The sequence below is a fragment of the Camponotus floridanus genome, unplaced genomic scaffold (assembly GCF_003227725.1).
Source record: "Camponotus floridanus strain SB8 unplaced genomic scaffold, Cflo_v7.5 scaffold194, whole genome shotgun sequence".
NCBI classification, from domain to species: Eukaryota; Metazoa; Arthropoda; class Insecta; order Hymenoptera; family Formicidae; genus Camponotus; species Camponotus floridanus.
In genome coordinates this window covers 4,775-27,111 of record NW_020229319.1, presented here as the reverse complement: position 1 = coordinate 27,111, position 22,337 = coordinate 4,775, and the positions used below count along the sequence as shown (strand labels likewise).

The 22,337-nt window shown below is 29.6% G+C and overlaps 2 protein-coding genes across 3 annotated transcripts; one reads left to right on the top strand and one right to left on the bottom strand.

Annotated features, from left to right (window-relative positions):
- Positions 1 to 1,766: 1,766 nt before the first annotated feature.
- LOC105255762 lies at positions 1,767 to 8,390 on the top strand. Its single transcript, XM_025407898.1, has 6 exons — positions 1,767 to 2,073; positions 2,973 to 3,273; positions 4,119 to 4,194; positions 4,611 to 4,784; positions 6,651 to 6,743; positions 8,305 to 8,390. Exons 1-6 carry the CDS (start codon positions 1,907 to 1,909, stop codon positions 8,388 to 8,390), a joined length of 897 nt encoding a protein of 298 aa, XP_025263683.1. The 5' UTR covers positions 1,767 to 1,906.
- Positions 8,391 to 12,818: 4,428 nt separating this feature from the next.
- On the bottom strand, positions 12,819 to 16,325 carry LOC105255760 (GTP-binding protein Rit2). Of its 2 annotated transcripts, none has more exons than XM_011265233.3 (5): positions 15,767 to 16,325; positions 15,636 to 15,692; positions 15,385 to 15,458; positions 15,062 to 15,253; positions 12,819 to 13,489 (listed from the first exon to the last, which is right to left on the bottom strand). In XM_011265233.3, exons 1-5 carry the CDS (start codon positions 15,966 to 15,968, stop codon positions 13,253 to 13,255), a joined length of 762 nt encoding a protein of 253 aa, XP_011263535.1. In that variant the 5' UTR covers positions 15,969 to 16,325; the 3' UTR covers positions 12,819 to 13,252. The 2 variants fall into 2 exon arrangements, with proteins under 2 accessions (XP_011263535.1, XP_011263534.1); XM_011265232.3 differs by having other exon boundaries at positions 15,370 to 15,458; positions 15,767 to 16,324.
- Between the last annotated feature and the right edge of the window lie 6,012 nt (positions 16,326 to 22,337).

Genomic DNA, 22,337 nt, shown 5'->3' with positions numbered 1-22,337 from the left:
CAGATGCTAAATAACAATATTATCGGCAAGTTAATTAGAATTTTCTTATAGAAAATGACATATATGTAATGTTATATCATAGTTATATTTCATATAGCGAAGGACTAATTTCAATTCTATTTAATTAAATTAATAATAAAGTAAATGTAACTTGTAAAACTTGAGATGTAATTTATTTAGAATTAAATTCTTGCTTTATGCCTCAAATAGGCAGTGCATGAATAATTTTCCATATATTATATTGATTCTAATCAGTTTAATATTCTGACTCTCATTTGCTTGTATCAGATATCAGAAATTAAAGTGAAAAATTAAAATGATAATTACTATATTTTTAGTCTTTTATTCATATTCGTGACTTTATATATATTTCTGACAGAAATTCAATTACGAGAATGTACAGCTCACGTAGCAGTAAGTGAAGGAACTATCGAATCATGCAAACCCTGTTCCATTTCTGCCATCAATCTGCTATCAGAGATTATATGCGCAGATCCTGTTCGATTTTTGCCGACAATCTGTTGTCAAATTGCATCGCACAGATCCTGTTCAATTTCTGCCACTAATCTGCCACTAAGTTATGCCGGCAGAATCTGTTCGATTTTTGCTGCCAATCTGGTAACTGATTATGTTAACAAGCTTTGTTATATTTCTGTTGACATTCTGGCGACATCACATGATATATCCTGCATCGATTCTGTAATCTTTCTGTCGACAACAATTTGTAACAGATTCCCTGACAAGATCTGCTTTAGCAGACTTGGCTATTGGGGTAATAATGCAATGCAATAGTTAGGAATATATGTGACAATAGGAGAATCTAACTTTACATGCTGAATCAGCGGTCATATTACACGTACATTACATTTCAATATAGCATATTTTTAATTTGTTCGAAAATATGGCAACTTTTGAATAAATTGTATTGTGTTGCAACATAATGGAAAATTGAGGATCATTTGATAGAAAATCGTAAATTTACAATTAACAATTACATATTTTTTCTTCGAAACAACTATGTGTTTTCTTTACACCAATTGATTTCTCTTATTATTTTGTATGTAAAAGTATTAGGGTAAGATAATCGAAAAATTAATATTTTACAAGATATTTTACGGTTTATGTAAAATTAAGAAATGATTTCAAGCCTCATAACTCGGAAAGTACTTAATAAAAACTAACTTAATTATAGTGTTCTGTAAAGTTCTCGAGATGAGCTACAAGAATATGCAAAGCATATAGGGTGTCCTATTTAGAAAGTTGGAGGTGACGATCACGTGATCTTCAGGTGACTCTTCAAGGTCAAACTAATGACACCATCTTATGTTTTCCTTGAAACCATACAACTTTTGTCTGAAATATTTTTTTCTACAATCAAAATTAAAAAAGTTATTCAGGATGATCGATTAAAATAGAACATTCTGAATACATTTGTCCTGGGACACTCGTTATACGTTGTCAGAATACCCAGCATCAAAACCGTATCATATCATATCGTATCGTCTCGTCACGATGACGATATATTAATTTTCTTTAAATACCAATCAAATGCTGTAAAATTGAAAGGTCTCAGTTTCTCAGGAGACTTTGACGTCCGACGTTATAGATTAGTATACGTTAGCCAGCATCACGTACTATCGTTCTCAAAAAAAAAAATATAATCTTTAAAATAAAAATCTGTGCCGAAATTGAAGCGTCGTCGCGACGTCTTCTCAGACGTCTTCTGACGTTTGCTCAACGTTCAGGACTCGATTCGATTTTTACGTTAGCCACTCGTGTTTTCATAGAGCGTAGTACGACACGTACATCGTCTCATTTGCATATCTGTTCTCCGCAGACCCGGCGATAACGTGACACGTATGTTCCGTTGAGTAGCTGGAACGAAAGGAAAGACGGAAACCTAGTAATGGGAATCGACGGGATGAGGGTTGGCGGTGGCAGATGCCCGCCCCTCCTGGTCGGAGGACTTCTGCTGGCGTGTCTCATGCTCATCTGCAACTGGTGGACCCTCTCGTCCGAGAACCTGGAGCTCGTCAGGCAAATCGACGACCTGAACGAGCAGCTCAAGATTAGGTGGGACTGACAGTTGGCAACTATCAGTTGCTTTGCAAATTTTTCTCGTCGATTATCATATCTTGTCAGTGCGATAAAAGTGACAATCATTAGTCATTAAGTCTGATATATGTCAGTTATATTTATAGTTTTACTAAGTGTAATTAAGTTTGAACCTCGAGGCTTTATGATATTATTATGTTTATGATATTATTATGATATAATTTGAAGTATTTATACACAGAGAAAAATATGATTCTACTGCCAAGAAAAGCGATTACTAGTTTATTTTCCTTTTTTTAAGTAATAATTTTATTACTTAAAAAAAGATTATAATTTTTAAGTAAGTTTTCTTCAACAAAGAATATATTCTTGATAATAATCTTAAAATATATTCATCACAAGTATTAGAAAATCTCATTATCATGTACTCAAAGAAAGAATTTATTTTCTTTTCAAGAATATTGTGAAGTTGTATCAAAGAAAAATCAAACTTACTTTACCTCAACTTTTGTAGTAAGCAAACCAAATTTTTGTTTTAATTTAATACTCTTGACTAAAATACTGTACTTACTAAAATTCAGAATATATTCAATTAAATTTAATGCTTGTGATAAACTTATGATATATTTGTGGATATACAAACTTATGATATACTTAAAATAAATAGTATTTATTTGAATACAGTATACATTTTTCTCTGTGTAGTGAAGATAGCGCTGAATTCAATTAGTCTTAGATGTCAAGCAGTAAAAAGTTGTAATTTTTTGGCGAGGCCTATATCATTATCTTAAGAAATGATGGATATCCTTCTTGCAATCATTTTATCCTGCGGATTACTTGTGCAGTACATATGCATAACATTATCCTTCTTCAGGTTTTATTCTTGAATTCTGTGACATGAAAATTTCTTCTTTCAGTGCCGAAGAGAGAGATCAGTGTGTAACTTTGCATGGTAACTTGGAACAAAGATATAAGCATTCGGAGGACAAGTTGGCCACGTTACACGTTCGTTTGGAACAGCAAATTGATCTTAAAAAGAAAAATGACGAGCTCGAGGACTCTGTTACTATATGCAAAAGTGAGTTAGACTCATTAAACAAACTGGATGCCACCAAAACTGCAACACTAGAAACATTACGATTAGAAAAAGACACAATTAATACTCAATTAGATGTGAAGCGAGATGAGAACAAGAAGCTTCAGGAGGAAGTGGACAGAGTATGAATTTTTTTCTCAATAATAGTGCTAATATAAAGTTAAATATCATTTTAATATAATGATTTAAATAATGATAAAAGATTTAAATAATATAATAAATAATATAATAAATAATATAATATAATGATTTTAATATGATTTTAGTATAATTAATTCTTAAAGTATTGGGATGACAAAATACTTATAAAATATATATTATATTTATATTTATACAGGCCCCGAACGTTCCAGCCGGACTTTGAGATCTTATAGGAAATTTAATTCTGAAGAAAAAATTTCCTATAAACATGGGTCGAAAAATGCTTCCTTAAGAAGTTATCGCTCAAAAACCTCTGATGAAAGAAGAGCAAAAGGTGAAAAGAAAATGAAACTAAATAAATTTCTTGAAAAAAACGATAAAAATAAAAAATAATAATCTTTTTCTTTTATGAAAATAAAATAAAAGTTAGTTTAAAAAAAAAAATATTTTATTTTCACAAAAGAAAAAGATTTTTATTTTTTATTTTTATCGTTTTTTTCAAGAAATTTATTTAGTTTCATTTTCTTTTTATTTCATTTTCTTTTCACCTTTTGCTCTTCCTTCATCAGAGGTTTTTGAGCGATAACTTCTTAAGGAAGCATTTTTCGACCCATGTTTATAGGAAATTTTTTCTTCAGAATTAAATTTCCTATAAGATCTCAAAGTCTGGCTGGAACGTTCGGGGCCACCCTGTATATTATATTTATATTATTATATTATTATTATTAAAGTATATATTATATTTGCATTACTGTTATTATTATTATTAAAATATACATATATTTTATTTATATTATTATATTATGACAAAATACTTATTTTATAGCTAAAAGGAGAGTTGGACCAATTGAAGCTTACTTGTATTTCATCTGAGAAAAAGGAGACTCCGAATCTCCAGCCACGTAAGTTACCTTAATGATGAATTTCGTTTGGCATATACCTTCGTGATGAATTTCGTTTGGTATATTCCTGTAAAAGAGTTTTCTCTATATTACAATTAATAATCGCATTCAAATAATAATTCAATTTATTAAACTTGAAGCAATTTATACACAGTATAAATAGTATTATTTGTATTGCATTAGCAGTAATAATTGTGAAATGAATCCAGAAGTTTGCTAACTTATTATTGCTAATCAACCCTGCTTCAATGGCGGGATAAAGATCCCAGTCTTTTATTTCTTTTCTTTTTCTTGAATTTCCATTAATTCTTAATTACGATTGGGCTGATCACGCAAAAATTAACTCGAGTACGTACCCTTTTGTCTGCACACTTTTGCCTCAGCATTATAAGATATTATCGGGGTTTGCTATCTAGCAATGACAGTGGTCATTAACAAGCCACAGTTGCATCCGGTACCGGTGTCTGCTGTAAGACTATCCGTAGCTGGTCAACGAGGTGTGAAGTTTCACGGGATTCCGATCCTACCATCAGACCCACCCGGTGCTGTGCGCCAAACTCCTCGTTTCTCAGTGGCTATGTTGAAGAAAGGTAGTGATACCTTTCCCCGTCCACGGGGCGAAAGAATGCTACCACAGACATGAGATTAGAGATTCGCAGTAGATTTGTATATATAAATCACACATTCTTTTAATTTTATACCTGTAAGTGGACCTCTATTAAGAACACACAAATCCGCTGTACCTCTTTTAAAACTTAATGATGTTAGCAGTGTTTGCTGGTATCTAGATAAAATTATCTAGATAATCATCTAGATAAAGAAATGGATCATCTTTATCTTTAACTAGATGAAGAAATACAAAGTATCTTTATCTTTATCTTAGATGAAAAATATATGTCATCTTATCTAAAAATTGTCTAAAATGACGTTTTCATTATGCAAAAAAATTTTCCAGGCAAGCTTCTAAAAATTTATCTAAAATATCTAAAATATATTTTTCATATTATTATTATTAATATATTATAAATATATTATTATTATATTATTAATATATTATAAATATATTATAAATATAAATTAATAAATAAATATTTATCATATCATTTATATACCTTTTTGCTATTATTTAAATATTTTTTAGGAAAAGAGAAAGAATATGTGTTTATGATTTTAATATCCCATTTATAATCTGCGTCACATTTTTTACAAATATTTATAATCTTTTAAAATAAACAAAAATATCTAGATAATTAAATCTAGATTATTGCAATGATTATCTCATCTTTCATCTAGATTAAGTAAAAGCAAAATCATCTTTATCTCATCTAAGATAAATTTACGGATTTTTTATCTTTATCTTTATCTAGATAATTTTGAAATTATCTACAGCAAACACTGGATGTTAGTATCATACGTATCCGGCTCCATCGTTTCATTCTAACGACACACAACATTATTTCTCTAATTTTCAAACGCCGAAATATTTTCATACGAGACAGATTATTCTAATTGTAACACATGAGATTGTTTTTATGAAACAATAATGTATAATATACATACAATTAGTTAGCTTTCATTATGCTTTTTTTACAAAGTCTAATTGTTTACACTTGTGTATCTATATAATTGAAATCTGGCAGTAATAATTTCAGAGTCAATAAGTGCCATGCAAGAGTATTATTAAAAATTTATTTTCCTATAAGAATATTGTATTTTTATTTTGCTTTAGGTGCTAAATACGCCTCTTTTTCTAAGTTAATATTAAAGAGACGAACAAGAATATATTAAATTATGTGTTACAAAAGTATAAATCTTTATATATCGGATGCTTTGTCATGTATGTAAAGCATATCCAAGATTGTTGAATGATTTATAACTAAGTTATATGACAGACATTATAAGATTTATGAGTAATTTTGCGATTTACTTACGCAGCTTGTTGCAATATGACATTTATATTTATAGTAAAATCTTATACAAATGGTATAAAGCATTTAAATGTAAACTATACACGCGCAAACTTTAATTTGTATTTGTAAAAATATGTTGAACAATAAAAAAAATGATGTGATAAATTATAATTGTCAACTCTTCAAAAATGTTAGGATAAAACATGTTTATCGAAAATATAATAATGTGATACTTTCGATAAGAAGTTCCGTTTTTTATTTTGTACAAAAGAAATTGTGTGATTAATAATAATTATTGTTATTATTATTTAAAAAAAAACATTGACATGAAAGAAACTAACATATTTTACATTAATGTTCATGGAGTACGCACATATATTGTGGTGGGAAGTTGCATTATATATTAATTACTAATATATATAATGTGTGAGATAACTCTCTCATTTAGAGTTACCATTCTGTATAACGTCACCATTAAAACGTTTTCAGAAATACGTACGAATTTCCTTTATTTTAGTGTAGTAATTTAGCTTACGTGGCTTTCAGTTGAAACGGAATCGAAACAAGTCAATGGCACGTCGAATGATGCTGCAGAGCAGGATATGGACGACTTAGGAGATCCTGAGAATCGTGCACGTGGTAATTAGAACTTTACATATAATGATATCACACATCTTATCGCTTTTATTCTTTTGCTGAAAAATATTATAAATAATCATAATATTTCATACAAAAAGAGAAACTTGATTGGATCTCTCCTTTAGCGTTAATGTATAGACTTTTTATAAAATCTCTTTTTTACTATTGATACACGACACATACACATATCAATAATAAAATTAAATAATCTTATTAAATTATATATACAGGGTGTATGTCCCAAAAGTCCCGGACCGGTCGAATATTTCATAAACTATGCACTTTAGAAAGAAATGTTTCAAACAAAAGTTGTATGGCTTGAAGGGGCTCATCAAATAGTGGCAATGATTTGACATGGGAGAGTCATTTGAAAGTCACGTGAAGATCACCGTCAATTTCTTAAATGGAACCCCCTATTTTTTATTACATATTCGTATAGTTTATCTCGAGAGCTTTCCAAAACACTATAATAAAGTATTTCTTCATTGAGTAGTTTCGAGTTATGAGGCTTGAAATCATTTCTTAATTTTGTATAAACCATAAAATATCTAGCAAAATATTCATTTTTCGATTATCTTAGCTTAATACTTTTATGTACAAAATAATGAGAGGAATCAATTGGTGTAAAGAAAACAACTATGTGTTATGATGGTAGATAGATATTTTATGGTTTATGCAAAATTAAGAAATGATTTTAAGCCTCATAACTCGAAAATTCAATGAAGAAATAGTTTATTATAGTGTTTTGAAAAGCTCTTGAGATAAACTATACGAATATGTAATAAAAAATAGGGGGTTCCATTTAAGAAATTGACGGTGATCTTCACGTGACTTTCAAATGACTCTCCCATGTCAAATCATTGCCACTATCTGATGGCCCCCTTCAAGCCGTACAACTTTTGTCTGAAACATTTCTTTCTAAAGCATAGTTTATGAAATATTCGACCGGTCCGGGACTTTTGGGACACTTTGTATATATATATATATATATATATATATATATATATATATATACATATATATGTATAATTTATTTTATTATATATATATAATATATATATATATATATATATATATATATATATATATATAATATATTTATATACTATATATGTATGTATGTGTATATCCAAGTATGTTTATATGTATACAATTATATTTTTTTTTCATATTATAATTATCTTCAACATAGAAAAAAATTAGAGTAAAATAACTAACTCAAGAGAGAATAACTGCAATTAGCGATAATTTTTTTTTTCTTTTTTTATTATTTATGTATATTTATTTTTAATTATTTACATTTTTTATATATTTTTATTTAATTATACTTATATAATAATATATATTTTTATATATTATTATTATATTTTAACTTAAATTTATATTATTTATATACTATATATGTATGTATGTGTATATCCAAGTATGTTTATATGTATACAATATATTTTTTTTCATATTATAATTATCTTCAATATAGGAAAAAATTAGAGTAAAATAACTCAAGAGAGAATAACTGCAATTAGGGATAATTTTTTTTCTTTTTTTATTATTTATGTAGATAACAACGGAGATGATATTCAAAATGCAGGAGGAACTATGCTACTGCCAGACAATTATGAAAGCAATTACGACAAAGAGATCTGAGGATAAAAATATGTAAAATACACTTTAAATAGATATCAATATTAGCAATATTCTGATCTATCATGACACTATGTATCATACAAAGTGTATTTTTCTTCACTGTATCATACTTAATTGTATGTGATACAAGTATTCTTTATACGTTATTACTTTAAAAGCATTTACATTCTAATAAATTTTTTTACGTTTTTATGAGGATAAAAACTACAAAGTAATGTACATAGTACATACATATGTGCCAAAATAGGTTGACTGCTTTTTGATATGCATATATTTGCAAACGATATATAGAATTTTTGTGCAATAAGCGGGTCAATTGTAATCATTTAAAGATCTGAGAGTGAAAAAAATGCAAAAATATTATACGATATTTTATAAGACAAGACAATATGTCTTCAATAATTTTTTAATAAGCCATGTTTTGTGCCACTTGAAAAAAAGTGATAATAATACTATGTAATAAATTGTGAATGTTTTATATAAAAATATAAAACTTTGTGTCTTTTATTAAATAAACATCCTCATTTATATTTCTTTGTCAGTTTTATTGCAGTCTTATCAAAAAAATAAACAATAAATTTTGATATACATAAGATACTTTTGCGCTTCTTGTTAATTGTTAAAGGTAAGTAACAATTTAAATTATAACATATTTGTGGTAATGGGAATTAATTAGGCGTTATATTGCATCAATTGATTATTTAAAAAGATTACGTCCACATGTTCCTTCATCAATGCAGAGTGACATTTTACTAAAATTATTTTACATATTCATGATGCATGTGAAATGTATAAATTTTGTATTAGATCCAATGTATATCGAAAATATATTCAGCCTACATAAAATTTCACATTTCTGGGTATCGCAAAATTCCTGAAGTTTGTATTGTGATGTTGACTTGCGCTACATTGTGCGTTAATAGCTCGATATATGTCGAACTTTCCATTTATATATATATATATTACGTAAAAAATTACATGCATCAGCCCATATGGTCCATTTTTTCCTTAATATTCTATATACATACTATTAAAATTTCATTATAACATTTTCGAAATTTTATACATATAGCAAATATGTATAAGCATGTTTGTAAGTTAAATAAAAATGTAATAGTTCAAAACAATCGATGATTATCATATTGTCCTCGTCAAGCATATTTGCTATTGTTTTTGTATAAATTTATGTTCGCTACATTTTCCAGGTCATAATCTCGTTATCATGTATCAGATCCATAATCTACGTCACATATTATGTGTTTGATTATGTGACGCTTAATCTATTTAATTTCTATCTGATAAATAAAACGAACTCTGCGGTATATAAAACAACAAGTTCTTTACATGTGCGCTATTTTCTCTTTATGGCGATTTTATTTCTCTCTAATATAGCTTTTTCGGTATTTGCTATTATTTCTAATTATAAGACACAATAATTATAATACTTTTAGCATATTATGTCAGTTTTTCTAAACATACAATTATTACATTTACTCATACATTTATTTTATTCAATACAATTACTCTATATTAATTATATATTTCATTGTCAATGCTGCCAGTAATACCTTAGTATTTGCTGCTACAAATAGCTACAATCTCACTGCTATTATTATGAGACAAATCATCAGTGCTTGTTAATAACCAGTATTGAAAATATTGAGAATTAGATACATTATATACATTAATATTAAATAAATAAATATATATATATATATATTTATTTATTTAATATATATATATATATATATATGCATATATGTATATATATTATATGTATAAATACAATATATGTATATATACAATATATACACATATATATGCATATATGTATATAATATGTATATATACAATATATATATATATATATATATATATATATGCATATATGTATATATACAATACATATACATATATATATATATATATATATATGTATCATAAATATTGCAATAAATTTGAATTACTATGTAAAAGTGCGCATTTTAGTTTTCTTTCATGTGTGATTAATTAAATTAATATACAAGTAAAGTATTACAACAAAATGCAAAATGTGACTAGGAAAAATTAAGTAACGACTAGATAATTACTATGTGAACCTATGTCTATATAAATGATTTTTGCTTGCTCTTGTATATTTACATGTATTAGCGTAAATTTTTTATTACAAACATCTCACTTTACCAGTTCGTAATTAAATAGCATTAAATTAGGAAATAATTAGTGACTAATCTAAAGTATATGAATTTATAGCTATATAATTACATATTTGAAGAGCTGCACGTGTGATTAGGGCATAGTGAATATTGTTAATAGAAAGTAAATTGCAATTTAATTCCAATATTCTTTAGGGATTATTTATACTGCAAATATACGAGCTCTAATTATTTTACAGTTTACATAATATTTTCTTTCAACTTCCATAGAATTAATGTAATATTTATTTTTATTGCCAATTTTTTAATTATTTATGTCTATGACAGAAACATTCGTGCATATTTGAATTGAGAATGTCTCTTTGAAATATCTTAAAGAGATCATATATGTGAATTCACATAATACATAACAGTTCTAAACTTTGCAACTTATTGCAACTTTTATATAGCTTTCATATAATTTGTAGCAGCGTATTCTAACTATTAAAATCATTTAATATTGTATATCTTTTATATTTACACTGAATTAAATTAGAATAAATAGAGAACCGATTTTATATTTCCTTATCAATAATTAAAACTGCAACAATTTGTATTGCAAAATTCTATATAATATCTTGCACTCGTTTTCTTTTTCTGTATTGCTAAAAATCATTTCTTATTTTATATTGTTAACACTGTGTGTGTGTGCTATAATATATATTTCTCTCTCTTTGGTCACATGATCAGCTACTAATAATATAAACTACAATTTAAACATCAACTATTAGAAAAATGATTCGCTGGAGTTGTATCTATTAAAAAATTAATTGAATGCTTTTGCTTTAGGCTCCACGTTTACCTTCATTTATCGCCGTTATTAATTTTCATAAGACGTAACTTGAATTATTATCAGCCTATACGAGGTAAATTAAAATTGCGGAAGAAACATTAGAAAACTGGAAGTTTCACGTTAATGTGCTCTCTCTGCAGAAAGTATGAATCCACTATATGTGTATATATACATTATATGTATGCATTTGTATGTTTGTATGTGTATATATATATCAGGGTTGGGTAAGTTTATATTTTTTTTAAACTAAATTAAGTTAAAGTTAATGGGTTAAAAAATTAATTCAGTTATGTTAAAAGTTATACAAATAAAAAATTAACTCAATAAAAGTTACGTTAAGATTAAATTAACGTTAGTTAAAATTAAAATAAAATAAAATAATATAATAAAAGTTAAAATTTTGAAAAGTATTATTTCACTTTATATTAAATTAGATTGTAATTTTAAAATTAGATTACTCTAAATAAATAATAATAATATGAATCATCAAATAAATTTGGGGGAAAAGTTAATAAGTTTCAGTTTATGTGTTTTAAAAATAACTAGTTAAAGTTAAAAGTTAACTCTTTTTAAAATAACTAAGTTCAATTAAAAATTATTAACTTTTTAACTTTTTTTTAATTTTTAACTAATCAACTAGTTATTATCCAACCCTGTATATATATATATATATATATATATATATATATATATATATATATATATATATAGTATGTAACTGAAAAGCGTCCACGGAGCGAACAGCAATTTAATATTCCTGATTAAAAATCGTGTTGAAAAGTCCTGAACCATTTTTTTCTAGAATGCTTAATAAAGTGATAATTATTGAGTGATGCAAAATAAACTTTTTCGCATTATTACACATAAAAATATTGCTATTTGTTCCATGGGCGCTTTTTCAGTTACATTCTGTATATATAGAATGTATCAAAAAATAAGTCAACCAACTAGGAAATGAAGAAAGAGCTTGAGTAGAGACATAAGACTAATAAATTTAATTTTTTAGGTATGGCTTTTAGGTATTAGATTTAATAAATATAGCGCGTTATAAGCGGGTGTGCAGAAAGTGCACTGAAACGTCTTAATACTTTGAGAAATACACATTTTCGAAAAAAATTCCTTACAAAAAATTATAGGACTTTAAGTAAAAATGAACTTGAATAGTGTGAATAGCAGGATGATCCATGCATTATCTTGAGAACACTCAAGATCGTATTAAATTTTAACCGACGTAATGCGTCACTTAAAATTTTATATAACTTTGGGGGACATTTATTTTGAAAATATATTTATTAAACCATTATAAATATATTTATTAAATATATTTAATATATATATAAATATATTTAATATATTTAATTATATATATATATATATATATATATATATATATTTAATATATTTAATATATAAATATATTTATGAAACCAACAGTGAAGACAAAAAAGTGCACTAGCATTACGTACTCTATTCAAGCTTCTCTTTCACCCAGTTGGTTGATGTTACCTTTTGATATACTTTGTATATATATAATCGTGTTCTGTTTCTCTCTATTGAGCATCATGCGCGCGCGAATTGATTAATCCGAGACCTCAGATCTAAGATAAATACAAGTATGCGTTATATTCCAGTCTCTCTCTGTTCTGTTTGCAATTTCGGAGTACATACACCGGGGGTCAACGACAAGGCAGTGAGATGTTAACAAATCATCAGTCTCTAAACGAGGGAAACTATATGAAAAAAGAAAAAATTATAGATAATCTTCGTTGTGATCTATACTATGATATTACTCTCGTCATTGCTATTGGTATCGCCTATTGGTTCAATGTAATCTCACTAATAGAAGAATTATCGAAACTTCACAGTTCTTTTTTTTAGGGTGAATAGTGCAAAGCGTGCCTCTGCTTTCGTCGAAAGATGAAGGCAAATATCGAACGGATTCGCCACCAACGGCTGCGCTTGCGATGCGAGTTGCGGGATCTCTCTTTAGCACGTATCTGTCTGACCAAGGAGAAGAATGCATCGTCTACGAATTGTCGGAGGGCCGCGGATGTTTCATAAAACGGACAACCGAGCTCTTCCGCAAGTGCCTTACCTTCCTCCGTGGTCACCTGAAATAATAATATAACTTTGAGTTCAATATACAGGGTATTTCTTCTAACTAGAGCATCTAGAATGTCTCGGTTTCCTCTGATGATATGAAAAAGGTAAAAGTACGAAAAATGTTCAATTTAAAGAGAATATTCTGATAAGCAAAATTTTTTTTAATGTTTCCTTTTACGAGTTTTCAAGATCATTTCTTTTGAATCAGGTAATATATTTTCATTAACGTAGTGATGTAGCTTGTGAAAAAATAAATTCAATACGATTGAATTAATTTTTTTATAAGTTACTTTTTTTTATAAGCACTGTGTTAATGAAAATATGCCATCTCCTTTTAAAAAATGTCGATGATCTTGAAATCTCGTAAAAAGTATCATATATAATTTAAAAAATATATTTAATATTTAATAATTTTATTTAATTTAAAAAATACTTTTTTTCAAATAAATAAAATTAATAGTTAGAATCAGGGTTGGCAAAAAACTTTATTTTTTTATTTTAAACAAAAAACATTGTTTTTTTTGTTTAGAAGAATGTTTTTTGTTTTATTTGTGTTTTTAAGTAAAGTAAAAAAAAACATGTTTTAAACAAAAAAAGCATGTTTTAAACAAGCAAAAAATACTTAATAGCTTTAATCTGTGAAAATATTTAAATTTTTCGCTAGCATTAAACTGTAAATAACATTTGACCAAAAATTGACAACGCTATTAAAAATATGAATAATAAAATAAAAATGATACGATGGGTATTATTTTAGCAGAATATTTATTTTTGGATATTAAATAACAATCAATACAATAAAGATTTCTTAGACGATATTGACTGATTTTACATTTTACATTTTAGCATTTTAAATTAATAGTACATAACTCATAGCAGGTCAGTAGTTCTAAAAAAAGGTTCTAGTTAATAATATTTAATATATAATACTTTGGTTCCTTTCCTATTCTTATTAAGTAATCTCATGCTTAACTCTTAACATAAATCATAAATAAAAGAAAAATAAAAAAATCTCAATTCTTCTTTTTAAAAGAAGAACTTTTTTTAAAACTACTGACCTGCTATGAGTTGTACTATTAATTTAAAATGTTAAAATGTAAAATGTAAAGTCAGTCAATATCTTCAAAGTAATCTTTATTGTATTGATTATTTAATATCCAAAAATAAATATTCTGCTAAAATAATATCCATCTTATCATTTTTATTTTATTAATTATATTTTTATATCTATATGTTACATAATATAGATAAAAAACTAAAAACAAAAATTTTTTTGCAACATCTGTAAGTTTTTGTTTGTTTTTGATTTTTTTTTTAATTTCTTTTCCAAATAATCATATTTTATTTGCGATATTTTAACAGTTCTAAATAGTAAACAGTGTTCACTGTTTTAAACAAGTTTTAATCAAACAGTTTTAAACATATTGTTTAAAACATGCCAACCCTGTTCCAGATATAAAAAAATATCTAAACAATCTAAATTTCCATATTTTTGCATGGAATAGACATCCTGACATCTCATTATTCTCATTAATTTATGCATATTTTGTTATATCAACTCGAGAGATTATTCAATATACCTTTCGCTGCTGTTGTAAATCATACTTATTACCGACTAGTACTAGAGGAATGTCCTCATTGGCGCGCACACGTGATATCAGTTTCCTATATTCCATCGTCTCCTGGAAGCTGTGCCTGTCTGTCACCGAGTAACATATCATGAAACCTTCGCCACATCTCATGTATTGCTCGCGCATCGCCGTAAATTCCACCTGTACACAACGCAAAAGGATCGTTCCCAATTGTAATAACATTACAATAAAAATCTACACGAGAGGAACATATCAATGTATATCGCATGATGCTGATTTTGACCATCGTAACATACATAAGAATCTCGAACCTGTCCAGCTGTGTCCAAGATATCCAGGAGAGCCGCCTCGCCATCGATAACCGCTTGTTTCTGATATGAATCCTCTACAAATGAAAGAGAAGTCATTATTTTCCTTTCGTACTCGTCTCAATCCTCAAGTACAGTCGTTCTTTCACTTCAAACCTTTTCCTACCCTACTTCTCCCTTGTTAGGGACCACGCTTGTGTACTTGAGAGTTGGAACAAACTTAAAACAGCGCTTTCCTGATACTAACAACTTACCTATAGTGGGATCATGATAGTTGAGGAACCTGTGACTGACGAACTGCAGAGTAACGGCTGAAAAACGATCATCGTCACAGAATGTGGCCCAAATATTCAATGTCAAACTTAATCACGCCAATATACGATACCTGATTTCCCGACACCACCGTCACCCAACACCACGATCTTGTAGACCCTGAGTCCACCCCTCGTGGTGGGCTGCGTTATCACCGGCACATCATCCCCGCCGTTGCAGGCGGCGATCCTGTCCTGAGAATCCGACATCCTGACGGCTGATGGTTGACATGCGTGCTCGGTGTGCGTGCTTAGCGCCCACGAGAGCGCCGACATACTTGACCCTCGGCGAAGCGGCTGGCGCACTTGATCGCGCCGTATCGGGGCGATTCGTTACTGGACGACACACCCGTGTTGTTGACGTTGTTGTGGATCGTTGCTTCTCCGCGACAGACGTAGGAACGGACGACGTGACTCATGTTTAAGACAAGTGGAAAAGAAGCTTCGTGATGGATTCAGATCCTCGCGGCCGGCATGACTCGTCGAGAGGCCGAAACGTGTGCGAGCGCGCTTGATCCCGTCAACCGGGGCGGTTCGCACTCGACAAGACGTCAGGTAAACGTGACAAGTGACAGCCGCGAAGCTGACTGCGAGTGCGCGCGCGCGCGCGCGGCGGGACCGCGTCGTTATTTGTTGTAGCCTTCCCTTTCATCGTCTTACGAGGATTACGAAGATTAATTGTAGATATGAAAAATAGTGATTATATTTTTTTTATATTTTAATTATATGAAACATAGTATTTTTAATATTTTTGATATTTTTATTGTATAAAATATATATTATTCATATATTATTTAAAGATGAAATATTGATTTGTGTTCGAATTTATATAATATATATTATATAAATATATATTATAATAAAAATACTAAAAATATATGTTTCATATAATTAAAATATAAAAAAAACATAATCACTATTTTTCGTATCTATAATTAAGCTATGTAATCTTCGTAAGACGATGATATTTGAAGTTACAAAAATTCGAACACAAATAAATATTTTATATATAAATAATATGAGTTATTACTCATATATTTATGAAAATAACATATTTTATATAATTAAAATATTTTAATTTGTTAAAGGTTTTAGGGTTTTAGACGCAAGAAGAGACACTTTAACTTTTTAAAATGGGTGTGTTTCGGGGTCGCATCGCTACAGTAGCGCTACTGTAGCGCTTCTTCTTCTTCTTTAGGTTTAAATGGCCACCTCCGAAAAATGATCGTGAGATTCATGCCAACAACAGGTGGATACTGTAGCGCTACATAAGTGTGTTTCGCGTTATTAAAGCCAGAGAGAAACCTGAGAGCGGCCACCTCGCTTTAACGGGTATATTGTCCTAATGCGCTCCCTGACAAAGTGGACGTCAACTACATCCATTACAGTCGATAATAATACATGGTTCGTGTCTGAGCTATGGTTCATGTCCAAGCTATGGAGTGACCCCAAAAGTGATACTCCCTCTATGGACATTCAAAACATGGACATGAACTACAAAGTCAAAGTCCATGAATGTTCTCAGAGGGTAATATATAATTGCACAATTTCTGGTTTTGTTCCGTGCTATGTGCACGAAATGCCGGTAGCATCAGTGCTATATAACAATTAAATACTTATGTGTGTAAATTGATAATAAATAAATTATTCAATCGCGACAGATACTGTAATATTCAAAGATGAACTAAATATTTTTCAAAATAAATTGGTAAATAATACGGCTCTATGTATTTATCAACATGATAATTAAGTAAAGAGCATTAAGAGCCCACAAAACGCAGATGGCAATGCGTAAATTATTTCGAACATTAATTGTTCGCGAATTTTTTTTTTTTTTTTAAATGCGTTATTAGGAGAACATGATTTGTAAAGAGGTCATCAACGCATCTTCGACCTCCTCGCAAAATATATTCTCCTGATAATATAAAATAATAAGAAACGAATTTTCGAAAATTTTCACGCTTGCGTTATTAGGAGAACATGATTTGTAAAGAGGTCATCAACGCATCTTCGACCTCCTCGCAAAATATATTCTCCTGATAATATAAAATAATAAGAAACGAATTTTCGAAAATTTTCACGCTTGCGTTATTAGGAGAACATGATTTGTAAAGAGGTCATCAACGCATCATCGACCTCCTCGCAAATATATTCTCCTGATAATATAAAATAATAAGAAACGAATTTTCGAAAATTTTCACGTTGCGTTATTAGGAGAACATGATTTGTAAAGAGTCATCAACGCATCATCGACCTCTTCGCAAAATATATTCTCCTGATAATATAAATTAAAGAAACGAATTTTCGAAAATTTTCGCGTTTGCGTTATTAGGAGAACATGATTTGTAAAGGGTCATCAAGCATCACGACCTCCTCGCAAAATATATTCTCCTGATAATATAAATTATAAGAAACGAATTTTCGAAAATTTTCGCGCTTGCGTTATTAGGAGAACATGATTTGTAAAGAGATCATCAACGCATCATCGACCTCCTCGCAAAATATATTCTCCTGATAATATAAATTATAAGAAACGAATTTTCGAAAATTTTCGCGCTTGCGTTATTAGGAGAAGATGATTTGTAAAGAGGACATCAACGCATCATCGACCTCCTCGCAAAATATATTCTCCTGATATATAAATTTAAGAAACGAATTTTCGAAAAATTTTCACGCTTGCGTTATTAGGAGAACATGATTTGTAAAGAGGTCATCAACGCATCATCGACCTCCTCGCAAAATATATTCTCCTGATAATATAAGATAATAAGAAACGAATTTTCGAAAATTTTCACGCTTTCGTTATTAGGAGAACATGATTTGTAAAGGGGTCATCAAAGCATCATCGACCTCCTCGCAAAATATATTCTCCTGATCATATAAATTATAAGAAACGAATTTTCGAAAATTTTCGCGCTTGCGTTATTAGGAGAACATGATTTGTAAAGAGGTCATCAACGCATCATCGACCTCCTCGCAAAATATATTCTCCTGATAATATAAATTATAAGAAACGAATTTTCGAAAATTTTTGCGCTTGCGTTATTAGGAGAACATGATTTGTAAAGAGGTCATCAACGCATCATCGACCTCCTCGCAAAATATATTCTCCTGATAATATAAAGTAATAAGAAACGAATTTTCGAAAATTTTCACGCTTGCGTTATTAGGAGAACATGATTTGTAAAGAGGTCATCAACGCATCTTCGATCTCCTCGGAAAATATATTCTCCTGATAAGATAAAATAATAAGAAACGAATTTTCGAAAATTTTCACGTTTGCGTTATTAGGAGAACATGATTTGTAAAGAGATCATCAACGCATCATCGACCTCCTCGCAAAATATATTCTCCTGATAATATAAATTATAAGAAACGAATTTTCGAAAATTTTCGCGCTTGCGTTATTAGGAGAACATGATTTGTAAAGGGTCATCAAGCATCATGACCTCTCGCAAATATATTCTCCTGATATATAAATTATAAGAAACGAATTTTCGAAAATTTTCGCGCTTGCGTTATTAGGAGAACATGATTTGTAAAGAGTCATCAATGCATCATCGACCTCCTCGCAAAATATATTCTCCTGATAATATAAAATAATAAGAAGAATTTTCGAAAATTTTCGCGCTTGCGTTTTTAGGAGAACATGATTTGTAAAGAGGTCATCAACGCATCATCGACCTCCTCGCAAAATATATTCTCCTGATAATATAAATTATAAGAAACGAATTTTCGAAAATTTTTGCGCTTGCGTTATTAGGAGAACATGATTTGTAAAGAGGTCATCAACGCATCATCGACCTCCTCGCAAAATATATTCTCCTGATATATAAATAATAAGAAACGAATTTTCGAAAATTTTCACGCTTGCGTTATTAGGAGAACATGATTTGTAAAGAGGTCATCAACTCATCATCGACCTCCTCGCAAAATATATTCTCCTGATAATATAAAATAATAAGAAGAATTTTCGAAAATTTTCGCGCTTGCGTTTTTAGGAGAACATGATTTGTAAAGAGGTCATCAACGCATCATCGACCTCCTCGCAAAATATATTCTCCTGATAATATAAATTATAAGAAACGAATTTTCGAAAATTTTTGCGCTTGCGTTATTAGGAGAACATGATTTGTAAAGAGGTCATCAACGCATCATCGACCTCCTCGCAAAATATATTCTCCTGATAATATAAAGTAATAAGAAACGAATTTTCGAAAATTTTCACGCTTGCGTTATTAGGAGAACATGATTTGTAAAGAGGTCATCAACTCATCATCGACCTCCTCACAAAATATATTCTCCTGATAATATAAAATAATAACAAACAAATTTTCGAAAATTTTCACGCTTGCGTTATTAGGAGAACATGATTTGTAAAGAGGTCATCAACGCATCTTCGATCTCCTCGGAAAATATATTCTCCTGATAAGATAAAATAATAAGAAACGAATTTTCGAAAATTTTCACGCTTGCGTTATTAAGAGAACATGATTTGTAAAGAGGTCATCAACGCATCTTCGACCTTCTCGCATAATATATTCTCCTGATAATATAAAATTATAAGAAACGAATTTTCGAAAATTTTCACGTTTGCGTTATTAGGAGAACATGATTTGTAAAAGATCATCAACGCATCATCGACCTCTTCGCAAATATATTCTCCTGATAATATAAATTATAAGAAACGAATTTTCGAAAATTTTCGCGTTTGCGTTATTAGGAGAACATGATTTGTAAAGGGGTCATCAAAGCATCACCGACCTCCTCGCAAAATATATTCTCCTGATAATATAAATTATAAGAAACGAATTTTCGAAAATTTTCGCGCTTGCGTTATTAGGAGAACATGATTTGTAAAGAGATCATCAACGCATCATCGACCTCCTCGCAAAATATATTCTCCTGATAATATAAATTATAAGAAACGAATTTTCGAAAATTTTCCGCTTGCGTTATTAGGAGAAGATGATTTGTAAAGAGGACATCAACGCATCATCGACCTCCTCGCAAAATATATTCTCCTGATATTATAAATATAAGAAAACGAATTTTCGAAAATTTTCGCGCTTGCGTTATTAGGAGAACATGATTTGTAAAGAGTCATCAACGCATCATCGACCTCCTCGCACAATATATTCTCCTGATATATAAATTTAAGAAACGAATTTTCGAAAATTTTCACGCTTGCGTTATTAGGAGAACATGATTTGTAAAGAGGTCATCAACGCATCATCGACCTCCTCGCAAAATATATTCTCCTGATAATAAAATATAAGAAACGAATTTTCGAAAATTTTCGCGCTTCGTTATTAGGAGAACATGATTTGTAAAGAGGTCATCAACGCATCATCGACCTCCTCGCAAAATATATTCTCCTGATAATATAATTATAAGAAACGAATTTTCGAAAATTTTCGCGCTTGCGTTATTAGGAGAACATGATTTGTAAAGAGGTCATCAACGCATCATCGACCTCCTCGCAAAATATATTCTCCTGATAATATAAAATAATAAGAAACGAATTTCGAAAATTTTGCGCTTGCGTTATTAGGAGAACATGATTTGTAAAGAGGTCATCACGCATCATCGACCTCCTCGCAAAATATATTCTCCTGATATATAATTATAAGAAACGAATTTTCGAAAATTTTCACGCTTGCGTTATTAGGAGAACATGATTTGTAAAGAGGTCATCAACGCATCATCGACCTCCTCGCAAAATATATTCTCCTGATAATATAAAATAATAAGAAACGAATTTTCGAAAATTTTCACGCTTGCGTTATTAGGAGAACATGATTTGTAAAGAGGTCATCAACGCATCATCGACCTCCTCGCAAAATATATTCTCCTGATAATATAAATTATAAGAAACGAATTTTCGAAAATTTTCACGCTTGCGTTATTAGGAGAACATGATTTGTAAAGAGGTCATCAACGCATCATCGACCTCCTCGCAAAATATATTCTCCTGATAATATAAATTATAAGAAACGAATTTTCGAAAATTTTCGCGCTTGCGTTATTAGGAGAACATGATTTGTAAAGAGGTCATCAAAGCATCATCGACCTCCTCGCAAAATATATTCTCCTGATATATAAATTATAAGAAACGAATTTTTCGAAAATTTTCACGCTTGCGTTATTAGGAGAACATGATTTGTAAAGAGGTCATCAACGCATCATCGACCTCCTCGCAAAATATATTCTCCTGATAATATAAATAATAAGAAACGAATTTTCGAAAATTTTCACGCTTGCGTTATTAGGAGAACATGATTTGTAAAGAGGTCATCAACGCATCATCGACCTCCTCGCAAAATATATTCTCCTGATAATATAAAATATAAGAAACGAATTTTCGAAAATTTTCACGCTTGCGTTATTAGGAGAACATGATTTGTAAAGAGGTCATCAACGCATCATCGACCTCCTCGCAAAATATATTCTCCTGATAATATAAATAATAAGAAACGAATTTTCGAAAATTTTCACGCTTGCGTTATTAGGAGAACATGATTTGTAAAGAGGTCATCAACGCATCATCGACCTCCTCGCAAAATATATTCTCCTGATAATATAAATTATAAGAAACGAATTTTCGAAAATTTTCACGCTTGCGTTATTAGGAGAACATGATTT

Coding starts and splice junctions, on each gene's coding strand:
- LOC105255762 (XM_025407898.1), top strand. CDS start 1,907: ATGGGAATCGACGGGATGAGGGTTGGCGGTGGCAGATGCCCGCCCCTC. Junction 3,274..4,118: donor TTCAGGAGGAAGTGGACAGA/GTATGAATTTTT, acceptor CTTATTTTATAG/CTAAAAGGAGAGTTGGACCA. Junction 4,785..6,650: donor AGTGGCTATGTTGAAGAAAG/GTAGTGATACCT, acceptor CGTGGCTTTCAG/TTGAAACGGAATCGAAACAA.
- LOC105255760 (XM_011265232.3), bottom strand. CDS start 15,968: ATGTCGGCGCTCTCGTGGGCGCTAAGCACGCACACCGAGCACGCATGT. Junction 15,693..15,766: donor CGGTGGTGTCGGGAAATCAG/GTATCGTATATT, acceptor ATCGTTTTTCAG/CCGTTACTCTGCAGTTCGTC. Junction 15,254..15,369: donor GACAGGTTCGAGATTCTTAT/GTATGTTACGAT, acceptor CGTTGTGTACAG/GTGGAATTTACGGCGATGCG.